At 38.0% G+C, this 24,231-nt stretch overlaps 3 protein-coding genes across 4 annotated transcripts; 2 read left to right on the top strand and 1 right to left on the bottom strand.

Annotated features, from left to right (window-relative positions):
• Positions 1-469: 469 nt before the first annotated feature.
• Positions 470-5,226, top strand: LOC130134675 ((-)-germacrene D synthase-like). Its single transcript, XM_056308035.1, has 7 exons — positions 470-665; positions 2,483-2,771; positions 2,888-3,262; positions 3,500-3,719; positions 3,812-3,950; positions 4,450-4,698; positions 4,810-5,226. Exons 1-7 carry the CDS (start codon positions 513-515, stop codon positions 5,101-5,103), a joined length of 1,719 nt encoding a protein of 572 aa, XP_056164010.1. The 5' UTR covers positions 470-512; the 3' UTR covers positions 5,104-5,226.
• A 9,277-nt stretch (positions 5,227-14,503) lies between these two features.
• Positions 14,504-20,088, top strand: LOC130134438 (uncharacterized). Of its 2 annotated transcripts, none has more exons than XM_030619195.2 (4): positions 14,504-14,969; positions 15,111-15,313; positions 16,843-18,084; positions 19,421-20,088. In XM_030619195.2, exons 1-4 carry the CDS (start codon positions 14,775-14,777, stop codon positions 20,025-20,027), a joined length of 2,247 nt encoding a protein of 748 aa, XP_030475055.2. In that variant the 5' UTR covers positions 14,504-14,774; the 3' UTR covers positions 20,028-20,088. The 2 variants fall into 2 exon arrangements, with proteins under 2 accessions (XP_030475055.2, XP_056164012.1); XM_056308037.1 differs by having other exon boundaries at positions 15,080-15,313.
• A 3,014-nt stretch (positions 20,089-23,102) lies between these two features.
• Positions 23,103-23,741, bottom strand: LOC130137229 (60S ribosomal protein L27). Its single transcript, XM_056308036.1, has one exon. It carries the CDS (start codon positions 23,658-23,660, stop codon positions 23,253-23,255), a length of 408 nt encoding a protein of 135 aa, XP_056164011.1. The 5' UTR covers positions 23,661-23,741; the 3' UTR covers positions 23,103-23,252.
• Positions 23,742-24,231: the final 490 nt, after the last annotated feature.

The following is a 24,231-nucleotide window of genomic DNA, read 5'->3' as shown; positions in this document are numbered from 1 at the left end:
GAATAGAGGAATGCTGTGACTGAGAAGTATAAGTCGAAAATGATATGCTTCGTACGTTTTATGAATAGAATCAGCCTGTTACAAAGAGCTAATTATCGCATAATATAAACGAACGTATGCAAGCTCCCCGATAGAGGACCCTAGATCTAGTCATGGAAGAGACAAAATCCATCGCCTCATAAGAAATAAGCTTTGGTGAGTTATTCCGATAGAAAATTAAAACTTTATATACTACATCTGAATTTTACTAATATCGGTTGTTGAATGAAGGCGGGATGGCTAGGATTAATAATGTTATAAGGAATATCTTCTTTTCTTACGAAATAATCTCACTCGTGTCATCGTTCATTAAAATGTGATGGGTATGCTCTAAAAAATAAATCCAAGTAACAAGGTGGCTATGAACATGCTGCCTCTAAATACCCATCAAGTGTTGTTCTGCAATGCAGCGAAAGCCTCTCCTCAGTCTTCAATTTGCGTAGCCGTCCGACATCCACAAACAAAGCACAATAATGGCGGGGAACATGTTGGTTCAGTTTTCAGCAATTCCATCTTCTCCTCCGAGTAAAGGGAGAAGCGGCGGGGTCGAACGGCGGTGTGCGGAATTTCACGAGAGCATATGGGGCGATTACTTCCTCAAATATTCTTCACCCTCCAACTCAATGGTTAGTAATTCTTCCCTTGTCTTCTTCCTTTGTTTTCAGGCAATTGCGTATTTTAGAATTAAAAAAAGTGCTTGTGTTCACGACAAGTGATGGCATCATGAACTAAAGGTCCGTTTGTTTGAAAGACAATTGTTTCCGGAAAATTATTTTCCGACTTTTCGGTATTTGGATGACGGTGAAAATTAATTGATCTATGGAAACACATTTTCCATTGACCAAAAACAATAAGCTTACATTGGGTGAAAACAATTTTCCCTTCTAGTAAAAAGGAAATCATTTTCCCTAAACCACAAAACAAATGAAAAATAACCATCTTCCTTGAAAACGATTTACATAGAATTTATTTTCCTTTATCATAAATTTTTTAGTGAAACAAATGCACCATAATTCTTAGATTGTTGAGCACCATCGATCCCAATATTGCTTGATAAATTGGTTAATTATCGGGAAACTCTCATCTTCTATCACTATGTAAGTCACCCATTATACATGTTCCATGTACAAAAATGTATAACCAGAAAACTTTTGCAATTGCAGTTAAATGGAAAAAGGTATATTTACATGTTGTGAAGGTGCCAATTACACTATATGTGAACGTAGGGCAATAATGGTGAAAGTAGGGCTGCTTTGGACTGCTTTGAGCCGTTCTTCTGCCTGAAAGCTCTCAACATTTGTGAACTCTGACTCTTCATGTTTGTGAAAAATAATGGGTTGTCTTCAAGTGTAAAGAAAGAACTGCTAGTAAGAAGTGGTAGAACAATGAAGGGATTGAGCGAGAAAAAAGTTTTCTTCCTCGTTTACTTTTGTCACTTAGCCTTTCCATCCGGGAGAAAGAGAATGCGGATACATGGTTCTAGTTGCGTTGGTTTAGGACCAAGTCTTAGCAGCAGAACTATATGGTTGGCTTGATCATTTCCACCATAATTCCACTGTCCATTCAAGAGAAGTATCAACAAACGAACTTGGTTGATTTTACTTTTGATTCTATCTTTGCTTTCTCGGGCATTCGGCTTTTGTTTTGATCTCCATCCTCTTTATCAATTCGACTATCCCACCTAGGTCTATGAATTTCTCTATCAATTCTACTACCTTATCCGAACCTATCAATTTTCTACGTGTGATCCTTAATTGATCTAGGAGTTGTTCTCGGGAATCCTAGGTTAAAAAAAAAAAGGTTCTTATACGACTCCACCCCATCACTTAAAAAGAAAAAAAAGAAACCCATCTTTGGAAAGAAAAAGGTAGCAACGAAGAAAGGAATGAGCGAGATGGTGGTTTTTGTTCTTCCAGTGAAGTGAAGTTCATTCTCTTGGCGAATGAAGTGGATCAATATCGTTTTGGCTGCCAAACACTTTCTCTTGCATCGCTGCGTAAAGCACATTTCATTTAGCTACAAATCATTTGAATTAGGTCTGCTGCATCAAGAGTTTGATTACGCCAAACAGGGTCATGTTTAACGAGTTTAAACTATATTGTATGCACCCGACGTATGCAACAGTCCCTCCTTCAAAAACATCATTTGTACTACTCCACCTTTATAAAATGATTTGGTCATCGATTATTCAATTTTAGAGAATAATGTTATCGTCTCCTCGAAAGTTTCAAAATGAAATGATTCGGTCTTTTATCATTAATTCACTTTTCTGAGAATATATGCTAGTCGTATTGAGTTTTCAGTATGCCCAATTTGCCTTGTTTTCAATTTTTTTTTTTTATGTTTTTGTAACCAAGAAAACATGATTATTATTTTTCACAGTAACTTCGCTTTCCTTTGAGTTTTTTTTTTTTTTTAAGAATAGCGGATTATAAATTTGCAGAAGTTCAAATTCCTTGGAAGAGTGGAGGAACAAGTCGAGGAATTGAAAGGAAAGGAGAGGAAGATGCTGACTGATGTCGTGGATAAGCCTTCACAAATGCTTCACTTGATTGATGAGATTCAACGTTTGGCAATTGACTACCATTTTGAACGAGAAATAGATGAGCAATTAGAACAAATCCACAAAAGTTACTCTCAACCCGATCATGGAGATTTTATGGGAGATGACCTTCACATGGTTGCTCTAATGTTTCGATTGTTGCGACAACAAGGTTTCAATATCTCATCGGGTAAGTCTTAAACTTAGTGAACCAATCCAATAATATACCCATAATATAACTAGGAGTATCGCTTTCCTAATTTCTAATCGATTATGTCTTTTGTCCCATGTGGGTTGGTCGCATAGAGGTCTTTAACAAATTCAAGGACAGTGAAGGCAAATTCAGGGAATCACTCATCATAGATGTGCGTGGATTGTTGAGCCTATATGAAGCTTGCCATTTAAGGTGCCATGGCGATGCTCTTCTAGAAGAAGCACTTCCTTTTGCTATAACTCACCTCGAATCGATCGATGAAACAAAAGTAAGCACTAGTCTCGCGAAACAAGCGAGTCATGCCCTAAATCAGCCACTTCGCAAGGGGCTGCCGAGACTCAAGGCGAGGCATTATATTTCACTCTACCAAGAGGAGCCTTCGCATGACGAGGTCTTGCTCGCGTTGGCTAAGCTAGATTTCAACTTGCTGCAAGAGCAACACCAGAAGGAAATCGGCAAGATTACAAGGTCAACTAACTTCACATGATAGTTATAATCTAAAATTAGCTTCTAGGTTATGTTTTAACAATGCCCAAGCTACAGCTTTCTCTGGCTGTGTTTTCCAAAGGTTTACTTGTCTGGTTTGGATTTACCCTTCTAGACAGTGCTTTTGAAAGTCCTTTACAAGTGAAAAAATGAGTTTAAACTATGCAAATTCATCGAGCTAACGTACTTTCAATAGCGCTCATATTCATTTATTCATTGGTGGTGGAAGGATATAGATGTTGTGAGGAAGTTCCCATTCTCTAGAGACAAGATTGTGGTGTTGTTCTTCTGGATGGTGGGCGCATATTTCCAACCGGAGTTTGCCGTGGCCAGAGATATACTAACCAGGGTGATTGCCCTGGTTTCCATTCTCGACGATATCTATGACGTCTATGGCACATTGGAAGAACTTGTACTCTACACCAAAGCAATTGAGAAGTATGTAACCCACTTTCTGTTTCTCAAATTTCTGAATTTGACCAAGTACGTGTAGAGTAGTAAGTGAGTCATTTTTTAGGACTCGAATTCAGGTGGGATGTCGATGCCATGGATGGACTACCAGAGTATATACAAGCTCATTATAAGGAGCTTCTCGATCTCTATGATGAAATCGGGAATAAACTGGCCACAAAAGGAAGATCGTACCGCCTCGTCTATGCCAAAGAAGCCGTAAGCATCATCGGTACATTTTGCATGCATCAATAGCAATTTTTTCTTAGGATCCCAAAATTCTTGTTTAGGGATAATGACACAACTCATCTCTCAATTTTGGTCTAATGTGCAAATGGTCCCTAAACTTTTAATTTGTTTAATGCAGTTTATGAATTTTAGCTCAATGTACAATTTGTTCAATTTGGTTCCTGAATTTTTTTATACATATTTAACTTAGTCCCTGAACTTGAACATATTCAATATAGTCCTTCCATTAATTCAAGGTTAGAGATAACATTGAATATTTTCATATAGTTCAGGGACTAGAATGAATATGTATCAAAAGTCCAAGGACCATACTAAATAAATTAAAAGTCCAAGGACCACATTCCATATTGGACTACAGTTGAGGGACCACATCAAACAAATTATAAGTTCATGGACCACGTTGCACATCGAGCTAAACTTCATGGACCATTTGAGTCATTTTCCCTCTTGTTTATGTTTAATTTCTCAGATGAAGAAGCAAGCGAGATGGTACTTTCGCGAAGCCAAATGGTTCCATCTCGGCTACACACCAACAATGGAGGAATACATGCCCCTTGCATTATTAACGACAGGCTATGAAGCGCTATCGATCACAACATTCGTAGGAATGGGCGATGTGGTCACAAAAGATGCTTTTGAATGGTCGCTTGGTGACTGCAAGATTTTGAAGGCTTCACAAATCATATGTAGGTTCATGGATGACATTGCTTCTCACCAGGTATAATAAAAAAACATAATAATCCTCCAATAATCTAAATTAAATTAGATCGACCACCATTCAATCAGAAAACGATATTGACCTAATCACACCGATGTCGTCGACATACAGTTGGAGCAAAAGAGGGGGCACGTGGCATATTTGGTGGAGTTGCTGATGAAAGAAAATGCCATCTTGGAGCAGGAAGCTGAGGAGGAACTCCAAAAACGAGTAGATGATGCGTGGAAGGATATCAATAAAGAGTTCCTTCGTCCGACCGCAGTCCCAACACCGGTGCTCATGCCAATTCTCAATCTCTCGCAGGTGATAGATGTGTTATACACCGACGGAGATCATTACACACGTTCTAAGACCAAGCTCAAAGATCATAGCATATTGCTCTTCGTTAGTCCCTTGTCGATGTGAAGTTCGAACGAAATGTAGTGACACCAATGTGTTATTGAAAATAAATGGTCTATCGATCGTGCCTTTGAACTCTCTGCATTTCTTAGCATGAGGGAAAATACTGTTACTAGTATATACCTTGAAGATTTACGTGCGTAACAAAGTTCATGATGTCCCTTTTATCCTCTTAAGTTCTATGGATCTTATGGTTTGTAATACTCCCCAAAAATATATATATAATTTACCTTACCCAATGGATTCTAACTTTTCTATGGCACACCTAATTATCTTCACCAATAGTAATTTATCTATAAAATATTCTTTCGTATCGTAACTTTTATTTAGAGAACATGAGATCTCATTGATGGCAGTACGAGCTCAAGTCCTTTGGTTAGTAATATTCCAGAAAATATTAATCAACCTAAGTTAATATTAAATTTTTTCATGTTATTGTTAATCGATTATCTAATTGTTCATAAATTTTTTTTAGGTTGCAAAATTACGTGTCAGTAATTTTCTTTACTCATCGTAATTTTTTTAATCATTGTAAATTTGATCACCTTTGTCAGCAAGTTACGACAAAAAATTGGTTTTGTAGAGCAGATCTGACCACGTTTTTTCCTTGTTTACTCAACATTGATCTACCTTGGATGCGGGACTTGTCCCCTAAAAATGCTTATAAAAATTCTTGGAAGTTTTTATAGTAAAATCATAGCGATAATTTCTCTTATTTTGTTGAGCAAGTTTATGCCTTCATTAAGTAACAGATAAACGGAATTTAATTTTCAATGCTTTGATTTTTCTTATGATATATGTAATCAACACTTGGACAATCGAAAATTTCTTATTAAGCTGTCCCAGAAAATACTATCGAGACATTTATTAACATAATTTACCAATTTCTTTTGTTGAGACCATTAAGAAAGAATAAAAAAGCTGCTCTAGAGGTCGTGCCACTGTATTTTAAAAAAAGGATTAATCAAGAAAACCCAAAACTTGTACACTTATGACAAATTTATCTTAAACTAATTTTTTGACAACCAAAAACCCCAAACTGGTACACCTAAAACAAATTTACCCTCAATTAACTTCAGTTAACTTTTACGGTTAAATTTTTAAGTTAGATGACACGTGGCAGTTGACAAGAGTACCAATTTGGGATTTTACCCTTCTGTTTGTCATAGATTTATCAATTTGTGATTTTTTGTGGTATTAATCTAATTTAATGAAGGGTAAATTTGTAACAAGTATACCGGTTTAGGGTTTTTAGTGATCAAAAAATTAGTTTGGGGTAAATTTATCACAAGTGTACCAGTTTGAGGTTTTTGGTAGTCAAAAAATTAGTTTGGGGTAAATTTGTCACATGTGTACTAGTTTGGGGTTTTTCGTGGTATTAACCCTCTAAAAATTACAAGGACCCAGTGAAAGCATGATAAAGCTTGTCGGCAAAAATTAAATTTATTGAAATCTCACGGTCGTGCGAGTTATAGTTCAATTATAAGATTAGTGTGATTACCTGGAAATTCGTCCCAATAAATTATGTTTATGCTCTGCCATTAAGGTAATAACACTATAAAGTACCCGAGTTTTTGTCCATTGAGGTAATATTATTTAACCATATTATGTACATGCTGAGGATTGTGGACAAATATACCAAAAAGGAGAAATTTTTCTAGGATATTTGTCCAAGATTATACAATAGAAAATATATATGCATCAATACTAGTTTACTATTGTTGACGAAAACGGTATTCAAACCAAAAATGATTGGAGAGTGATCGAGATTGCTTTGTGGTTTCACGCTCAGCCACAGAATACAAGAATGGGGTCGGGATGGAATGATGAATTTATGTGAATCCAAGTGCGACAAATTTAATGATTATACCAGCAAAAGGCCAAATGAATATAAGAAAACCTAATTACTGCTCAATTAAACCTATCTAACATGGTCTGAAAGTTGCGACAGCCTTAACAAAGAGAGAGATCACACGACCAAACTTAAGAGGCGCACGGAACAACGAAGCACAACTACTACTGTAGGGCACTAGAATAATAGACGAATCCATCCTCTGTTTTTTCCTTCTTATTTTTTATTTATGCATCATATCCAAGGAGGGCGAAGCATATTATCCAACCCTAATGCCTAAATAGATTATTTGAGTTTTTATCCAAATCTATCAGGACTTATCCCATATTTTACGGATAGTTTTCCAACACCGAATATGATAATTTTTATATTATTCAGTTTATAATTATATCATATCAAATACACGAGAAATATGATAATTGCCATCCTTCCTTCTTTGTTCGAATACTTCTTTGTTCTTCGTATTTGATGCTGTTAAAATCATTGCTTATACCGGATTGTAGGCTAGGGGACCGGATTGGATTGACTTTGCTCCATGTAAATTTGTCGATCTAATTCTCCATGTACTAAAGTGTAGCTTAGTTTCCATGACTTGTTGAAATCCACTCCAAAATTGTGAAGTAAACCTAGCATATCGGTCAGATACTATGCTTATATGGGGAGGGATTGAGAAGGAGCTCTCTTGCATGTGTGTGGCGCTCAAAGAAACGAGGGAAAAATCAATACCCAGAAAAAAGGAGGGGAGGAAGAAGATGATGGAGAGCTTGAGAGAAAAAAAAAACATTGGGGATTTGTTTTTGGCCACTAAAAAAATATTAACAATTAACGCTATATTTGTTTCACGATAATTGAATAATTAAAAAAAATATATTTTTTTAAAAATGATCGCTTATTTCGCTTGCGGAAATGAATGAATAAATATATTTTTATCATCTACGAAAATGCTAATATATAAACTATGGAATATTTTTCATTCATATCTTAACATGTTCGTAAGCAATGAAAATATTTTTTATTAATTATTTTAAAATATGTAAATAATTATTTTAAAAAATAATTTAAAATTATTCATTTTTTGTAAAATATACGAATTTTAAGAAAAAGCCTTTGCTATACTCAGTTGTAGACTGGTCAAAATGGGTCTTAAACCCATATATGCCCCATTTAAAAACTAAATGGATCATATATGGATCACTACAATTTTGAATGGCCTATCTTAAATGGGTTTGAAAATGTAAAGCCTATAGAAAATAGGTCTAAATGGGTTGAGTTTAAAACCCATATCCAACCCATTTCCAACATACTCCCTCTTTAGTCTTATTAAAATATATTTTTAAAAAATATATAAATTTTCTTTTCTTTTCCCTTCTTATTCGACCCGGGCGACGGATGAGCTCGCCAGCTTAGCAAGGCTCGAGTTCGCTGACCTAGCAAGGCCGAGGCTCGAGCCTCATTGATCTAGCGTTGGCCTAGCTGAGCTAAGCCTGAGGGCCTCGCCAAATCAGCGAGCTCGAGCTTTGCCGGTTGCTGGCCGTCGCAATGTCCAGAGACTGGTTGAAGAAGAAGGAAAAAGAAAAGAAAAAAGAAAAACTAATTAAAAATTCGATTTTTTTTTAAAAAAGAAAAATTAAAAGAAAATTAAATATTATATTTTTTAAAATAAAAAAAAATAAAATTTATCAAAATGAGTGCATGGAGGAAAATCAAACCAGATTTTTCATACAAAGTGACGAAAAATATTTCCTAATTCATTTTTAGGTTTCAGCTAAACACCGGAAAATATTTTTATTTTCTTGGAAAATGACTTTCTAGAAATGTCACATTTTCTGCGAAACAAACAGAACGTTGTTGTAAAATATTGCGCTGCAAGAATATAATAGAGAGAATAGAGAGAGATTAAGTAGAGAAAGTAGATAAACACCAAAGATGGTAGAGAAAGTCAGAGGAGAAATTTTATTTTCAGTGTATATTTTCCTCTTTCATTCTCTTCTTTTGATCTGATTTCTTACCCAATGACCAAAAGTAAGCTCCTATTTATAAGGAAACAAGGATGCACATATCATTAATGTCAATGTATTGAATATATATATTGAATAGGGAGATGGGCATTCATACGTAGAATGTAGGTTACGAATGTGCCATTAATAGGTACATTGAATATTCATTTATGTATGTAGGTTACGAATGTACCAAAATAGGTACATTGAATATAATGAATATTCATTCATGTATTTCATAACACTCCCCCTTGAATATTCATTGTATTCATGAATGTGCATTGAATGATACTGCCTCATTAAAAACCTTAAGCCGGAAAAACCCAGTGGGACAAAAACCGGACAAAAGGGAAAAAGAGTACATGGCACAAATTTTATGATCTCTCCCTTTTACGGATGCATTAATTGCCTCATTAAAAAACATGGCACAAATTTTATGATCTCTCCCTTTTATGGATGCATTAATTGCCTCATTAAAAACCTTAAGCTGGAAAAACCCAATGGGACAAAAACCGGACAAAAGGGAAAAAGAGTGCAATGCATAGTTCACAATATCTCCCCCTCAATTTGAGCTATATAGCCATTGCTGGGGCTAGTTAATCTTGCATCTTATGAACTCGCCACATACCAATGCCATATACTAATTTCTCAAAAGTTGACGTTGGCAATGATTTGGTAAAAAGATCTGCAAGATTGTTTATGGATTGAATCTGCTTAACATCAATTTGTCGACTTTCTTGGAGTTTGTGAGTATAGAAAAATTTCGGCGAGATATGCTTCGTCCTATCACCTTTGATATATCCTCCCCTAACTTGTGCAACACAAGCAGCATTATCTTTATAAATTATAGTGGGAGAATTTGTAACCGGTGTTAAGCAACAAGAATTGTGAATATGTGTTATAACGGATCTTAACCAAACACACTCTCTTCCAGCTTCATATAAAGCAATAATCTCAGAGTGGTTGGAAGATGTAGCTACTAGCGATTGCTTCGTAGAACGCCAAGAAATGGCGGTGCCATTATAACAAAATAAATAACCAATTTGAGAGCGAGCTTTATGTGGATTAGATCTATATCCAGCATCAGCATATCCAACTAAACCAGAGGTAGTGCAATCCTTGGAATAATATAATCCCAAATCTATGATTCCTCGGAGATAACGAAAAATATGTTTAACTCCATTCCAGTGTCTCCGAGTTGGCTCAGAACTAAAACGTGCCAATAAATTTACCGCAAAAGCGATATCTGGTCTCGTACATTGTGCCAAGTACATCAAAGTCCCAATTGTATTGAGATATGGTACTTCAGGACCAAGTATCTCTTCATCAGATTCTTTAGGACGAAACGGATCCTTTTGAGGATCTAGAGACCTTACAACCATAGGAGTGCTCAATGGGTGAGCATTGTCCATGTTGAAGCGTTTAAGTAATCTTTCAATGTATGCTGATTGATGGACGATTATTCCATTTGCTTTATGCTCAAGCTCTAGACCAAGACAAAGTTTGGTTTTACCCAAATCTTTAACTTCAAATTCCTTTTTCAAATACTCAGCAGTTTTAGCTAACTCTTCTGGAGTTCCAATTAAATTTATATCGTCGACATAAACTGCTACAATAGCAAATCCGGTTTCTGATTTCTTAATAAACACGCATGGGCAGATAGGATCATTCTTGTACCTTTCCTTAATTAGGTACTCACTTAGGCGTTGATACCACATGCGACCGGATTGCTTTAACCCGCACAAAGATCTTTGCAATTTTATTGAGAATAAGTTGCGGGGAGTGCATGCATCAGGCATTTTGAATCCCTCGGGAATTTTCATATAAATATCCGAGTCTAATGAGCCATATAGATATGCCGTCACAACGTCCATAAGACGCATTTCCAATCTTTCAGAGAGTACCAGACTAATGAGAAAACGAAATGTAATCATATCCATCACAGGTGAATATAGGTCTCTGGGAGAATCCTTGGGCAACGAGTCGGGCTTTATACCTGACAACCTCGTTTTTCTCATTTCGTTTCCGGATAAATACCCATTTATATCCAACGGGCTTCACATTATCGGGGATGCGAGTTATGGGTCCAAAAACCTCTCGTTTAGCTAGGGAAGCTAATTCAGCCTTAATTGCTTCCTCCCACTTAGACCAATCTTGCCTTTGACGGCATTCAATAATAGATTGCGGCTCACAATCATCATCCATAATTTTATGAGCAACTGAGAATGCAAAAACATCATCAATGATGATTTCATTCCGATCCCAAATCTCATTACAATATGTAATGGAATTCTCAGTATTCCTAAGGTTGGTGATCTTTTCATGGGTTTGTGCCTCTTCAGGGGCATTAAGCTCTTTAGGAGTAAGCACAACACCGGGCTCTTCTGGAGCGGATTCCTGATTCTTTCCCCTTCGTTTTCGAGGAACAGTGTCTTTTGATCCTATCGGTCTACCACGCTTCAAATGTGGGGGATTTTGATCCATTTTAGCTTGTCCTTCGGGAACAGCTATCCTAGCTGGAGCATTTGCAGCTGGAATATGAGACTTCGTTACCTTAGTAGCATCATTAAATGCGTCAGGAAGTCTATTGGCTATAGCTTGTAAATGGATTATGCGCTGCACCTCGTTTTCACACTCAGGAGTTCTTGGGTCTAATTGAGATAATTTTTTCTCATTCCAGGAGAAAACCTTAACTGGTTTTTGCTTGGCAGCCATGTCAGTTTTAGGTGTCCCAATCGATGAAAACATAGTCTCATTGAAATGACAATCTGCAAATCTGGCAGTAAAAAGATCACCAGTAGTTGGTTCCAAAAACCTAATGATGGACGGTGAATTAAACCCAACATAAATGCCCAAACGGAGTTGGGGACCCATTTTCATTCTTTTTGGCGGTGCTACAGGCACCTGCACTGCACAACCAAAGGTGCATAAATGTGAAATATCAGGTTCATAACCAAGAACCATTTGAAGGGGAGATTGTAAGAGACTAGTAGTGGGGCGCAATCTTATTAGGGTTGCCGCATGCAAAACTGCATGACCCCATGCTGTATCGTTGAGATTCGTTCTCAATAATAGAGTGCGGGCAATGATTTGGATATGTTTAATCAATGATTCTGCCAATCCATTTTGAGTATGAACATATGCGACCGGGTGCTCGACCTCGATTCCGAGTGAAGTACAATACGTATGAAAACTCTTTGATGTAAATTCACCAGCATTATCCATCCTTATGCTTTTAATTGGATAATCAGGGAATTGTGCCCGGAGCTTTATAATCTGCGCAAGTAAACGTGCAAAGGTGACATTGCGCGTAGATAATAAACAAACATGGAACCATCTACAGGATGCGTCCACTAGTACCATAAAATATCGAAACGGTCCACTTGGTGGTTGTATTGGTCCACAAATATCACCCTGAATTCTTTGCAGGAATAAAGGGGGTTCAAGATCAACCTTTGTTATAGAAGGTTTGATAATGAGTTTTCCTTGTGAACAAGCTTCACAATTATAATCTTTGGACAATAATACCTTTGTATCCTTTAAAGGGTGCCCTTTTGTATTTTGAATTATTCTACGCATTATTGAAGCGCCAGGGTGACCAAGGCAATCATGCCATAATCCAAACTGATCAGGGTTTACCAATCTCCAGGATATGGTGGAGTAGGTTTCAACGGCCTTAATCATGACACAATATAAACCCATAGAAGAAGCTTCTAGCTTCTCATGGATGGTCTTCAGGCCCATCTTATAAGAGGTAATGCCAATATATTCTTTATTTTGCTCATAAATAGTCTCAACATGGTACCCATTACGGCGTACATCTTTGAAGCTAAGCAAATTCGTTTTTGATCTACTGCTTAGAAATGCATTATCAATATGCAGGATGGTGCCTTTTGGCAAAACAATTGTGGCATTCCCGAAACCATCAATAATCGGAATAGGACCAGATATTGTATGGACATGTGTCTTACGCAATGTCATACTCGAGAAAAAGTGTCTACTACGAAATATGGTATGCGTTGATGCACTATCAAGCAAACAAACATCTTCCTTTTTCTCGGTATTTTCCATTTGCATTTATGTTGACAACTTGCAAAAATTATTTACTCAATTGGTAGATCTTCGTGTTGATAACGTGCTGTAAAATATTGCGCTGCAAGAATATAATAGAGAGAATAGAGAGAGATTAAGTAGAGAAAGTAGATAAACACCAAAGATGGTAGAGAAAGTCAGAGGAGAAATTTTATTTTCACCGTATATTTTCCTCTTTCATTCTCTTCTTCTGATCTGATTTCTTACCCAATGATAAAAAATAAGCTCCTATTTATAAGGAAACAAGAATGCACATATCATTAATGTCAATGTATTGAATATATACATTGAATAGGGAGATGGGCATTCATACGTAGAATGTAGGTTACGAATGTGCCATAATAGGTACATTGAATATTCATTCATGTATGTAGGTTACGAATGTGCCATAATAGGTACATTGAATATAATGAATATTCATTCATGTATTTCATAACAAACGTCTATTTTTTAAAAACCAGAATTGTATTGCATATAAATGTTTTAACAATATATTTTTTTTAAAAAATCATAAGAAACAAGTTTTCCTAAATTCAGTTAAAATATAGAAGTATTTTAGCAATATGGGTTGGGTTGGGTCGGTATGGATCGGATTAGGTATGAGTCAAGAAATTTACATTACGAATAAATGAGTTATAAATGAGTTAATGGGTCAATTTAGATCGGACCATTTATGACCCGACCAAAATCTGACCCAATCCATCCATTTAACGGTTCTACTCGGTCGAGAAAGAAGAGAAGGAAAACAAAGAAATGTTTCTAAGGGTGTGTTGGTAACCATTTTGTTCCCGGAAACAATTTCCGCTCAGAAATAATTCTTTTTTATTCCATTCCCGGAAATAATTTCTAAGCATTTGAAGACGTTTGGTAATTGCCAAAAAATTTTATTCTTGGAATAGAAAAAGAACAGAAATGCGTTTGGTAATTGCACAAAATTTCTTTTTATTAATAATATTTTGAATTTTTTAATATTTCTTTTCTTTTTCTTCCCTTTCCTTAGCCATGGCCCCGGCGACCGGCCACAAGCCAGGGCCAACGAGGGCGTCGTAGCCCTTGTCGCTTGGGCGAGGGCGGCTAGTGGCCTGGGCGAGAGCCGCCCTCGCCGGATCTGGTGAGGGCGACCCTCGTTCAGGCCGCGAGCTGCTCTCGTCAGATCTGGGTCCAGCCCTCGCCCTTGCCGACCCTGGCTTGTGGTCGATCGCCGGTGGCCGGCGACCGACCACAGGCCAGGAAGAAAACCAAGAAGAAGAAAAAAAAATTCCTTTTCATTTCTGATTCTTGTTCTCAGAATCAAGAAACAACTTTTTGTTGCTTCTTGATTATGTTCCAAAACTGATTTTGAGAACAAATTTGTATCCGGAAATAAAAAATTTATCAAATGAATTTTTATTTCAAAATTAATTATGAAAATAAAAGAATATGATCGGTTACTATTTGGCCAGTTTTCAAACGAAGCCTAAACGAAAATGCCACTAACGATGCTGTCGGAGGCAAAATGATCTCATTTCGTGCCTTCTTAAGAATTTTGGTGGGGTTACGGGGGACGGGAAGTTCCACGGGGGACGAGATCGTGCAGGCGAAAGGAGGAAGTCCCTGAGCTCGAAGGAGCTTCCCTATCAGTGCAGAGACGACACTATGGAGGAGACCCAGCAAAGGAAGAGGAAGAGAAGGAGAAGGGACTCCGAATTATCTCGCTCCTCCTCTCCTCTCGAACCGGCGGATGCAGACACTGCTCTATGTCTGCTTCTAGCTTCGGTCTCCGAGATCAACACGGGAGGCCGCTCCGACCCACTTCCTTCCTCGTCGTTAGTCAAGCGATGCTTGCGGAAAGTCCTCTCCTTTCTCTCGAAATTGGACGACCCAGTTGCGAGCTTTCGGAAGATACCCCTCACTGCCCTTTTCTCCGTGCTGCCTGTTCTGCTCAAATCCAAGTGAGCTCTCTCGCTCAAACGCACGATATCACTCTGCGGAGTTTACATCTTTTTTGTCAGTTATATGGATATATATGCTTAATGTTTGCTCCGGTTGATATGCTTGACAGCAAGCCAGATATCGCCTGTCTCTGTGCTAAGGTTGTAGGAATGGCCTCACTCTGTTTGTTCGAAATAAACCAACAAATCGCTTCGGATGCAGAAATTTTGAAAAGCCTGATATTGGGTCTGAGGAGTTCAAATAGGAGAGTCCAGTTGAGTGCATGCTGTGCCGTTTCGGATTTGTCCACTAGTTTGGTTGGGCGGCAGAGGCTTCTTGAGCATTCTGCTTTGGAGACTCTCATGTGAGTGTACCTCTTCTACTACTCTCCTTTGTTCTACCTTTTTATTTGTATGTTTGTTAAGGAGCATGATTATTCCGTTAGGCTTTCCAACTAATCATTTGTTTGTGGAGGAAATGTGGATTTTGAGTGGTTTTTATGGGTTTTTCCATTCAAGATTTTTTTTTTTTGGTTTTGCTTCATTTAGAACATGAATGTCTCACAAGACGCTTGTATTGATTTAGGGCTTTCGGAATTTTTTCGACCAGACATTAGATAAACTTTATTATGGTGATCAATGCTCCTAGGTCATACAGCATCATTTCATTGTTTTTGGCTATCATTGCATGTCTTGGATATGGTAGTTGTTCATTCATGACTTGACAGCTGCAAAACAAAGAAAATGTAATCCATAGAGCTTAATCATAATGGAGGCCTTGGTGCATCAAATTTAGGATGATGTACTAACTCAACAATCGTTTCTATGCTACGTCTCTTTGTATTTTAAGATGCATTGACTGAATATGGTTGTAATAACCGATGTGATAGAATTAATAGAACAGGACAATTTTCTTGTTGCTTTATTCTACATATAGGGTAGTCTGCTTATGCATGAGATAAATGAGTAAGATCTCTTTATCCTTGTTTAAAATGGTTCATTGGGGCAAGCTTTCACTGGTTGAGCTGCATAGGTACACTATTATCTATCCTCTGATCAAGCTTCAGATGTTGACTACTGCTAACTTTCTCTTCTTTATAGTATTGAGCAAATAAAACATTTGTCAATACTATCATGACCTAGGCTTTTTGTCAGACTCATTGGATGCTTTTTTGAAATGGATTTTTAAGTACATTTAATGGGAAGTTATGATGTATGAAATCTATTGATGGTTTATATGCATGTTGATATATTGGTGTCTTTTCTTTGATTCAGAGGGATGTAGGATGAGAAAGGCATGCCAGTTTTTTACATATAGTCTATTGTTGACAAGTCGTTGGATGTAGACTTACATTTACTTCTCAATGTACGTGTTTTCTTCCTTCCTTGGTGGCTTGAGGTTTGAGACTTAGGACGCTCTTTCATCAAGCTGTAGCTGTTTATGCACATTTGCCTGCAAGTGGCTTATTCTTTGCATATGTGAGCATGTTATGCTAAGCTCCTTGTTTTGTGAGTCAATTGTTTATGAACTGGTTTAAATGATCTGTGCATGGGCTTATTGGGGGACACACTTATGTTATATATCCATCCAGCAAACTCCAATCTCCCATCTTGTTTGTTGTTCTTACAACCTATCACTTGAATATATGAAGGGACTCTGGTGGTTGACTCAAGTACTTGTAGATATAATATGGGCAAAGCTGGGAAGAAGTTTCGATGCTGTGGTTATTACTTTAGCTGTTTAGTTGAATATGGCTGAGAATTGTACTTCTTACATGGCGTGGTTTAGTTTCTTGTTTGAATTAAATAGCTAATGTAGGCTTATTCTAACTTAATACACATTTAATTGCCGATGTCCTTATCTATCATCAGTTTGACTCATCATATCCACTAGGGTTTGCTATCTTCAGGTGGCCAAATATTTTGTGGATTCTGTCGCGTTATTCCCAGGGGACAATGGATTCAATAGGAGTCACATCACAGCTGCAAAGGAACATGAACTTCCTGTTTCACTTCTCGACGCTGTTACTGTACTTGTTAACTCCTGCAATATCACGCAATTGGAAAGAGTTCCATCAGAGCTCTCTGAAAGTTTCTTGTTCCTTTTGAAAGAGCTGTGGACTAAACTGCATTCTCGAATGTACAACTCTTTGGTGTGTAGCCAGCAAAAAGACTTGTTAAGCAATATGAGGGTTAACGATCTGGCAGAGAGCATTTTCAGACTTTCTATCGGAGTCCAATGTACCACTTTTCTGCCAATTGATCAAATCAAAAGGACGATTTTTGGGTTACCTCAGTCTAGTTTCAAAGATTTTATCGCGGGCTATTGGGAAGTATCGCCTTTTCTCATAAGCAGGACCTCAAGGGCTGTGGATGAGGGAGATATATTTAACTCTTTTTTGAATTCCATTAATCCTAAAGATGTTGTTCCCCATATTCTCTCTTCTGTTCCCCATTGTGCGGTCTCCTGCCCACCGATTGCTTCTGATGAGTTAGACATCTTCAATTTCCTAAAAAATGAGAGAGATAGCTTGGGTATGCCCATAATCTACCAGCAGGATATAAGGATACTAAAAGCAGAGAGACTCTCCAACACTGAGAAACATCTTTTCCCCGAGAGCTTGAGTTCTTGCACCCAGTCTCCTCATGTTTTTAGCTTTGATGATGTATTCAGATGTGATGAAGCGTACAAAGATGGTTATACAGTGGCCATGCGTGGTATGGAGTTCCGCTTTAAGTCCATCGCTGCTATCACTGAAGGCTTAGCATCTTTGTTTGGTCAACCGTCTGTAGGTGCCAATCTTTACTTGACACCACGCAATTCTCAGGGTTTGGCGCGGCACTACGATGACCATTGTGTGCTTGTGTGTCAACTTATGGGAACAAAACAGTGGACAATTTCCTCTCCAAGGAATAAGCTTTTACCTCGTTTATATGACCCTCTTGATGGTTCCCAAGGTTTGAATGTTGATACTGTACCAAATGCATGCACACAAATTCTGCTAAAAGAAGGAGATATATTGTACATTCCTAGAGGTTACATCCACGAGGCTCATACTACTAATGATGTACAAAAAGATTCTGCTGGTCTTTCCTTGCATCTAACACTTGCCATTGAGGTTGAGGCTCCATTTGAGTAAGTTCTTGTTCGCACGGTTTTTTGTTTGATTAAAGAAGTCCTTATATCCTTTTTTTCTTATGTTTTTTGTTATTATGTAAAGTGTGCATTTTTTAGATACTCTTTTCCATACGCCATTCTGAAATTTAACCAAAACTGCCATGATTTTGAAGTTCACATTGGAGTAAGTGCCATATGTTGGCAATTTGTTTGTCTTAGCCTGCTGATGCTGTTATCTAGTTTGATGGGTAGCTTACACATGAATTACTGATAATATGGCTCTTTTCTGATTTATGGTGAAACCGGCTTTTGCAAAGATATTTGCATCTTTGAAATAGTGACAATATAACATTGTGTAGATGCATTATCGATGGTAAGTAATTTTACTTTTAAGATTTTCCATGAAACATTGGGTTGGCAACTTAAATAACCAATTTTTTTGCTGGAGGATATACTATGCTGTGTTAAGCATTACGACTATTGATAAAAGGTATCTGGTACAATTGAGTCAAAATCGTATGCGGTGTTTTTATTCACAGAGGTGACGATATTCTGTAAATGCAATCTTGTAAATTGGTTATTATGCAATAACCTGTGTTGTCCGAGCTTATTGTTCCTTCTGTTACATGATTATCTTGGGTATGAAATCTGCATTTGCCATCAATGAAGTGTTGAATTTCAGTGAAATTGTCCTTCTGGACATGCAATGTGTGGCTATGTTTGCACTTAATTTACCAAATTGGATAGCTTGTGTGTCGAGAAAAGAATCAATGTTTTGCCTTAGGATATTATTACTCATGATCTTCTGTCAATTAACTAACGAACCCAATCAATTTCTAATAGGTTGTTAATTTTCAAAGTGGCTATTGCGATAAGCATCTGCAGCAAAGATCTTATTTTCCTTCTCCATGCAATAATTTGAGATTTATGGAGAGAGGGACACTTGACCTGTCCAAATACACTTCACAAATGATTACTATGCTCTTAACATGTCCTATCTGTCTGCATTAGGAGATCAAAAAAGAAAATCAATTTATAATTAAACGGCTTCAGGGTGACTGCCGGCAGTCTGCACTGATAAACTCTTCTCCTAACCTAAGAAAAGTTTCTGCATATCTCCTTGTCGGCCTAGCATGTTGTCACTCATTCAATTATGTTACAAGGCAGGTCTTGAAGTTTTTTTTCAGTCCATATCACTTGATGAATAATCCAATGGACGAATTAACATGCATTCAGTTGTTTAAGTTGACATAAAGTCCTTGGTTTTTTGTTGGCGAATGGTAATTGGGGTCTTCAAAACGTACTTGTAGGTGAAGATTTTTGACATCTGATTAACAGCTTCACTTTGACACAGGTGGGAGGGATTTATTCACATTGCTTTGCAATGTTGGTTTCAGGACTTGAAGCAACATGTATCTTCTGATTCAATGACTGGGACTCCACACCCAGCTTGCATCAGGCTTTTGCACTTTATGATCATGTTACTTGGTGATGCTGATACGATGTTTCGCAAAGCTTGCTTGGTTAATTCAATATGTTTTTCAAGGGACACCAACCAATGGCTTTATCAAAGCCAGGTTGCCATTTTGAGAGATCTAATTGATAAGATTAACGAGTCATCTAATTTCATGGAGACACTGCAGAGATTGGAGAGGTCGATTCAGAAGGAGGAAGATCCGTTCAGGAGGATAAGATGGCTTGAAAGTTTCAACCGCAAAGAAGAAGAAGCCAATGATAGGTACAAGTATTACGTACTTGATGTAGATGAACACATATATGGTTCACATCCTGAGGAAAAGGAAACACTAGAAGCAGCGTTTTTTACAGTGAAATCTGAGTTCTGTAAGCAAGTTTTGTTGGAGGATGTAGTTCCTAGGTACAGGTTGCTGCTGGAGAAGTACAGGAAAGTGAGGAAGCAATATTTGAATGGAATGCTTTCGCTGCACCGTGACTTGGATTAAATTGAAAGTTTTGTTTCGATCTCTCGGTGCGATCATGAATGACCTTTTAATCATTTGTTAACTCTTGTCTCGATCTAACTCTTTCCTTTCAAAAGTTTCAGTTTCCATCCTGAACTTCCTAAATGTTACATGTCACTTCACCTTGGTCGTTCACCTGCGTTTGCCGCACAAAATAACATGAACCATCTTACCATCTAGTGACTCACCTTACTTGAACGGGATAAATGTTCTATAGGCTCATATATCTGCGTCCTTGAGTCCTAAGACTAGAATCCAGATCCTTAAAGTAAGCCTGTCTTTTAATCTCCTTCTTGCCCTTCATACTGTATAATCCTTATATAACAGCATACAGAGTTATAATGTATATCAACATAGATTGGTGCTTAAAGGATTTGGAGGTCAGATTATTTCGGATGAGGTTTGGTTTTTTTTTAATACAAAATTTTGATAATTATGTAATCTGATGTAACTGCAGAGGTTCATATTAGAAATACATGTATTTTTTTTTTGTTTTTTTTTTTTGTGCTTTCCCTCCCTAGATTCCATAAATTTAGCCGAAAGTAGTGTAAGGGCCTTCCGGCTGCGACTCGTTAGGCAATGAAGACCATTCCTAATGTTGACAGCATCGGAAGATCGATCCATCCATGTCTGTGGCAAAGTGTGGTGAGGAAGATGAGAAGCTAAAGAAATTGCTAAAAGAGCTTCGATGACAATGACGATGAGAGGAAAGTCAAATAATGCTTGAATTGAATCTCAAAAGAGGGGTTTGGATCTAACAAAATCTGAGAGGTCCTTGGTTAGTTGTGTTATCTGGCAGCAATTGGGATCGAGTGAACAAGTCCAAACTGTTAAACGGAAAGGAATCCAACCAAATCCTATGTTTCTTTATTACGTTCAACCGTGGAAGACCTTTAAAAAATTTCGTTAATTAACTGAACCGGGCCGATTTTGACGCTACATCGGTTTGGTGGCAATTATATATGAAGAGCAAATAGAGTTGAAGCAAGTAGAATATAATTCTCCTTTCTGCAGTATCAGTTTTTGCTGAAAAATGTGTCTAGAGACATTTCTTTTTCGTTTTGCGGCTGTGCCTCGTACATCATGCATTCCAGATACAAATTACAATATGTCGGATTGTGGATATCCAGATGTGATTTGTTTCCGTTCTATGGTTTCATTTGGTTTGCTTCCAGAGAATTTTCCAACCTAATCGCGGTAAGATAATAAGTTCGCAACTGTGCAAAAAATAAGTCGGAACGAGAAGAGCTAATGAATATCTTTCTGGATGAGAACCATGAGCCTAGAGTCACAGGTTGACCTATCTAGAGAGTTACTTGGAATTTGAAAAGATGAAGATGATTCGAACATTGCTTAAGGAGGAAAGCATTTAGTCCAGAGATTCATCCTTTATGCTCAGCCTGCTATAAATTTTGATTCGTAGATGTCCCATAATAAAAGCCGGTATAGTGCAAGTGTTGAAATAGAAGGGCTGGTACGAAGAGAGGTTGAGGATGATTATATGACTACTAAGTCCAAGTAAGACAAGTTTGTTGCTCTACTAAACAGAAACTCTACAGATCGTCTCCTATCGATTTAAGATAGTGCATGGATCAGTGCGATTTCATACCCATCATCTCCGTGATCTCTCGAATGATAGACATTTTTGAAGTTCTGAACTTGCAAAATGAAATCCTGAGGGCGAACTTCAATACTGGCAAAAGACGCTAACAGTTCTTCTCCATCTCGCAATGCCCGAGCAAGAGAAATGGAAATTTAAGATAGACGTGGTGAAAAGATCAATCAAAACTTGCCCGAGCAATTTGATTCGTTGAGAAATGCCACTTGCACTTTTAGGATATGAGAGACTAAACCTATCTTCCTGGTGAACTTGACCATAATGCTACAGGGTTTTGCTACTCGTGAGATAAAGCAAACTGATAATGAACCTGCAATGGAGTTTCATCCCAACATACTTTACATAATCAGGTACCAAATCGACTCTGCTCAAAGGGATGATAAAGCCTGGATTGTCATCGTTGTCATTATTGTAAGATTGTAAGAGCACACACCGGGGATGGAGGGAGAGACCCTCAGATGGACAGACAGAAAGAGGAAATGTCTCGAGATCGTGTTATATATAAGAGAAACCCATTTGTAAATTTGTATATACGCCTTGAGATAGCATGACAGCACACATAAAGGGATGCGTAAACAACCACAAAATTGGATTAGTCACTTGAAGAGACACCAACAATTCTGTTTTCAAGTTCCAAACCAGCAGATAAGGATCCAAAACTGCGCCTACCAAACACTGAAGCCCAATACAAAATCGTTATGATATGAACTAATCCTGATGATTAATAACGTGAACATGCAAAAAACTGCGAGGCTACAGCCATGATGGATTTTAGCAATCAATTGCAATACTTGATGCAGCAGCAATATCCTGATTAGAACGACAATCATAGCAATGAAGAATTCGACCTGATAATAACTAAGGACTGACACACAAACATAATTTCGCTGCAACCAACCAAAGAACTACCAATTACATAATTAGTTTCAGCTAAAGCGGTTTTGAACTTCCTATCACGGTCGCAAACCAAGATTCAGAATTGTCGGGTTCAAAGCACGCTCTCTCTAGAATCGAACTTCAAACTCTGCAATTCCTATGGTCAACTAGTTACAAGAATAATTCAGAGTCAAGGGCAAGAAACAAACAACTCTCCCCAATTCGCTATTCACCACCTGCATTCGGAAACTATCCTTAGAAGTACTGAATTCGATCACAGCCAACAAAATTAGGCACATCTCATCAACTTGCTCGCGCCCGATCATCGGAACATGAACAGCTAAAATCGCAAAAGTAATCCCAGTACCAGCACAGCAAATGCCGGAAGCTTCGAAAGTAGTCCACCTAACAAACCGTGACAAGCTCAATTCAATGGCACACGATCTAACTGTAGAATGCACCAGCAAATGCACGCATCAGGTGCACTCTTTTCACCTAATCCCAAGCACTCAACGCAGGAAATATTCCGTCCAAATCAGAAGCAGATCCAAAACCCAGAACGGTAATAGTAACAGATATCAAAATTTGAAAGAGATGATCAAGCTCCAAAATAAACCACTACAATCAAATCCAGATGGTCCACCATTTTCACTCAATCCATACATCAAAAACAACCTAACACAGACACCCAATTCCTCAAACGGGACCGAAGATCAGAACCTGAGCTTGGTGAAGAACCACCTGTTCTTCCCCGTCTTGAACCTATCCTCGAGCCTCTTCTTGGTCTCCTTGGCGGCGGTGACCTTCTTGTCCTTGCTCTGGAGGACGTCCGGGGTGACGACGTCCTTGAGGTCGACGTCGAGGGTGTAGCGGGTGGGCATGAGGTGCCGGTAGTTGACGAGCTTGACGAAGGTCTTGACCCGGGACTTCTTGGCGGTCTTCTTGGCCGAGTCCTTCTTGATGACCTTGCTGGGGTACTTCTTGATCCCGGCGACGAGGCAGTGGCCGTACGGGCGGTCCCGGGTGCCGTCGTCGAAGTTGCGGATGATGACGGCCTTCCGGCCGGCGTAGCGGCCCTGGAGCACGATCACGGCCTTCCCGGGCTTGAGGAACTTCACCATCTTCGGCCTTCTTGGAGATCTCTGCTTGAGGGTTTTTTCGCTCTTCTTAGGGGGGGAGGCTAGGGTTTCCTGTTCGCGGCCGGCGAAGAAAGGGATGAGGCGAGGCTTTTATATTGTGGTGGGAGAGGCTTTTGGAGAGCGAGAGAAAACCCTAGCTAATTTGACTCTTTGGGGGCCCCATTAATAAAAACGAAAATAAAAAAGAGACAAATATTGCGCAAAATATTTAGAAATTTTCTATTTTACTTTTTCTTTTATGTACAATTGATTGAAATAGGAAAATGACAAAAAAAATTCTTGAACTTTGGTCCAATGTACAATGTGGTCCTTAGACTTTTGGTGCGTCTTCAATTCAATCCCCGAACTATACGAAAATTGCTTAATGTAGTCATTCCATCAAATCAAGTTCAGGGATTACATTGAACGATTTTATATAGTTCATGGATTGCATTTAACATGTGTCAAAAGTATAAGAATCACATTGAATAAATTAAAAGTTAAGGGATCATATTGAACATTAGGTTAAAGTTTATAGATTACATTGAACAAATTTGACAAGTTTTAATACTCA

Source organism: Syzygium oleosum, unplaced genomic scaffold, assembly GCF_021117445.2.
Source record: "Syzygium oleosum isolate NSW1041296 unplaced genomic scaffold, Sole_v2.1 Sole_v2.65, whole genome shotgun sequence".
In the NCBI taxonomy this organism is placed as follows: Eukaryota; Viridiplantae; Streptophyta; class Magnoliopsida; order Myrtales; family Myrtaceae; genus Syzygium; species Syzygium oleosum.
Note: the sequence above shows the minus strand (reverse complement) of the source record. Positions and strands in the feature narration are given on the sequence as shown.

Bases quoted from the DNA above. Each gene is read 5' to 3' on its own strand.
- LOC130134675 (XM_056308035.1), top strand. From the start codon at position 513: ATGGCGGGGAACATGTTGGTTCAGTTTTCAGCAATTCCATCTTCTCCT. The intron at 3,951-4,449 runs GTAAGCATCATC...TTAATTTCTCAG, and splicing joins TCGTCTATGCCAAAGAAGCC to ATGAAGAAGCAAGCGAGATG. The intron at 4,699-4,809 runs GTATAATAAAAA...GTCGACATACAG, and splicing joins ATGACATTGCTTCTCACCAG to TTGGAGCAAAAGAGGGGGCA.
- LOC130134438 (XM_056308037.1), top strand. From the start codon at position 14,674: ATGGAGGAGACCCAGCAAAGGAAGAGGAAGAGAAGGAGAAGGGACTCC. The intron at 14,970-15,079 runs GTGAGCTCTCTC...TATGCTTGACAG, and splicing joins CCTGTTCTGCTCAAATCCAA to CAAGCCAGATATCGCCTGTC. The intron at 15,314-16,842 runs GTGAGTGTACCT...CATATCCACTAG, and splicing joins TCTGCTTTGGAGACTCTCAT to GGTTTGCTATCTTCAGGTGG.
- LOC130137229 (XM_056308036.1), bottom strand. From the start codon at position 23,660: ATGGTGAAGTTCCTCAAGCCCGGGAAGGCCGTGATCGTGCTCCAGGGC.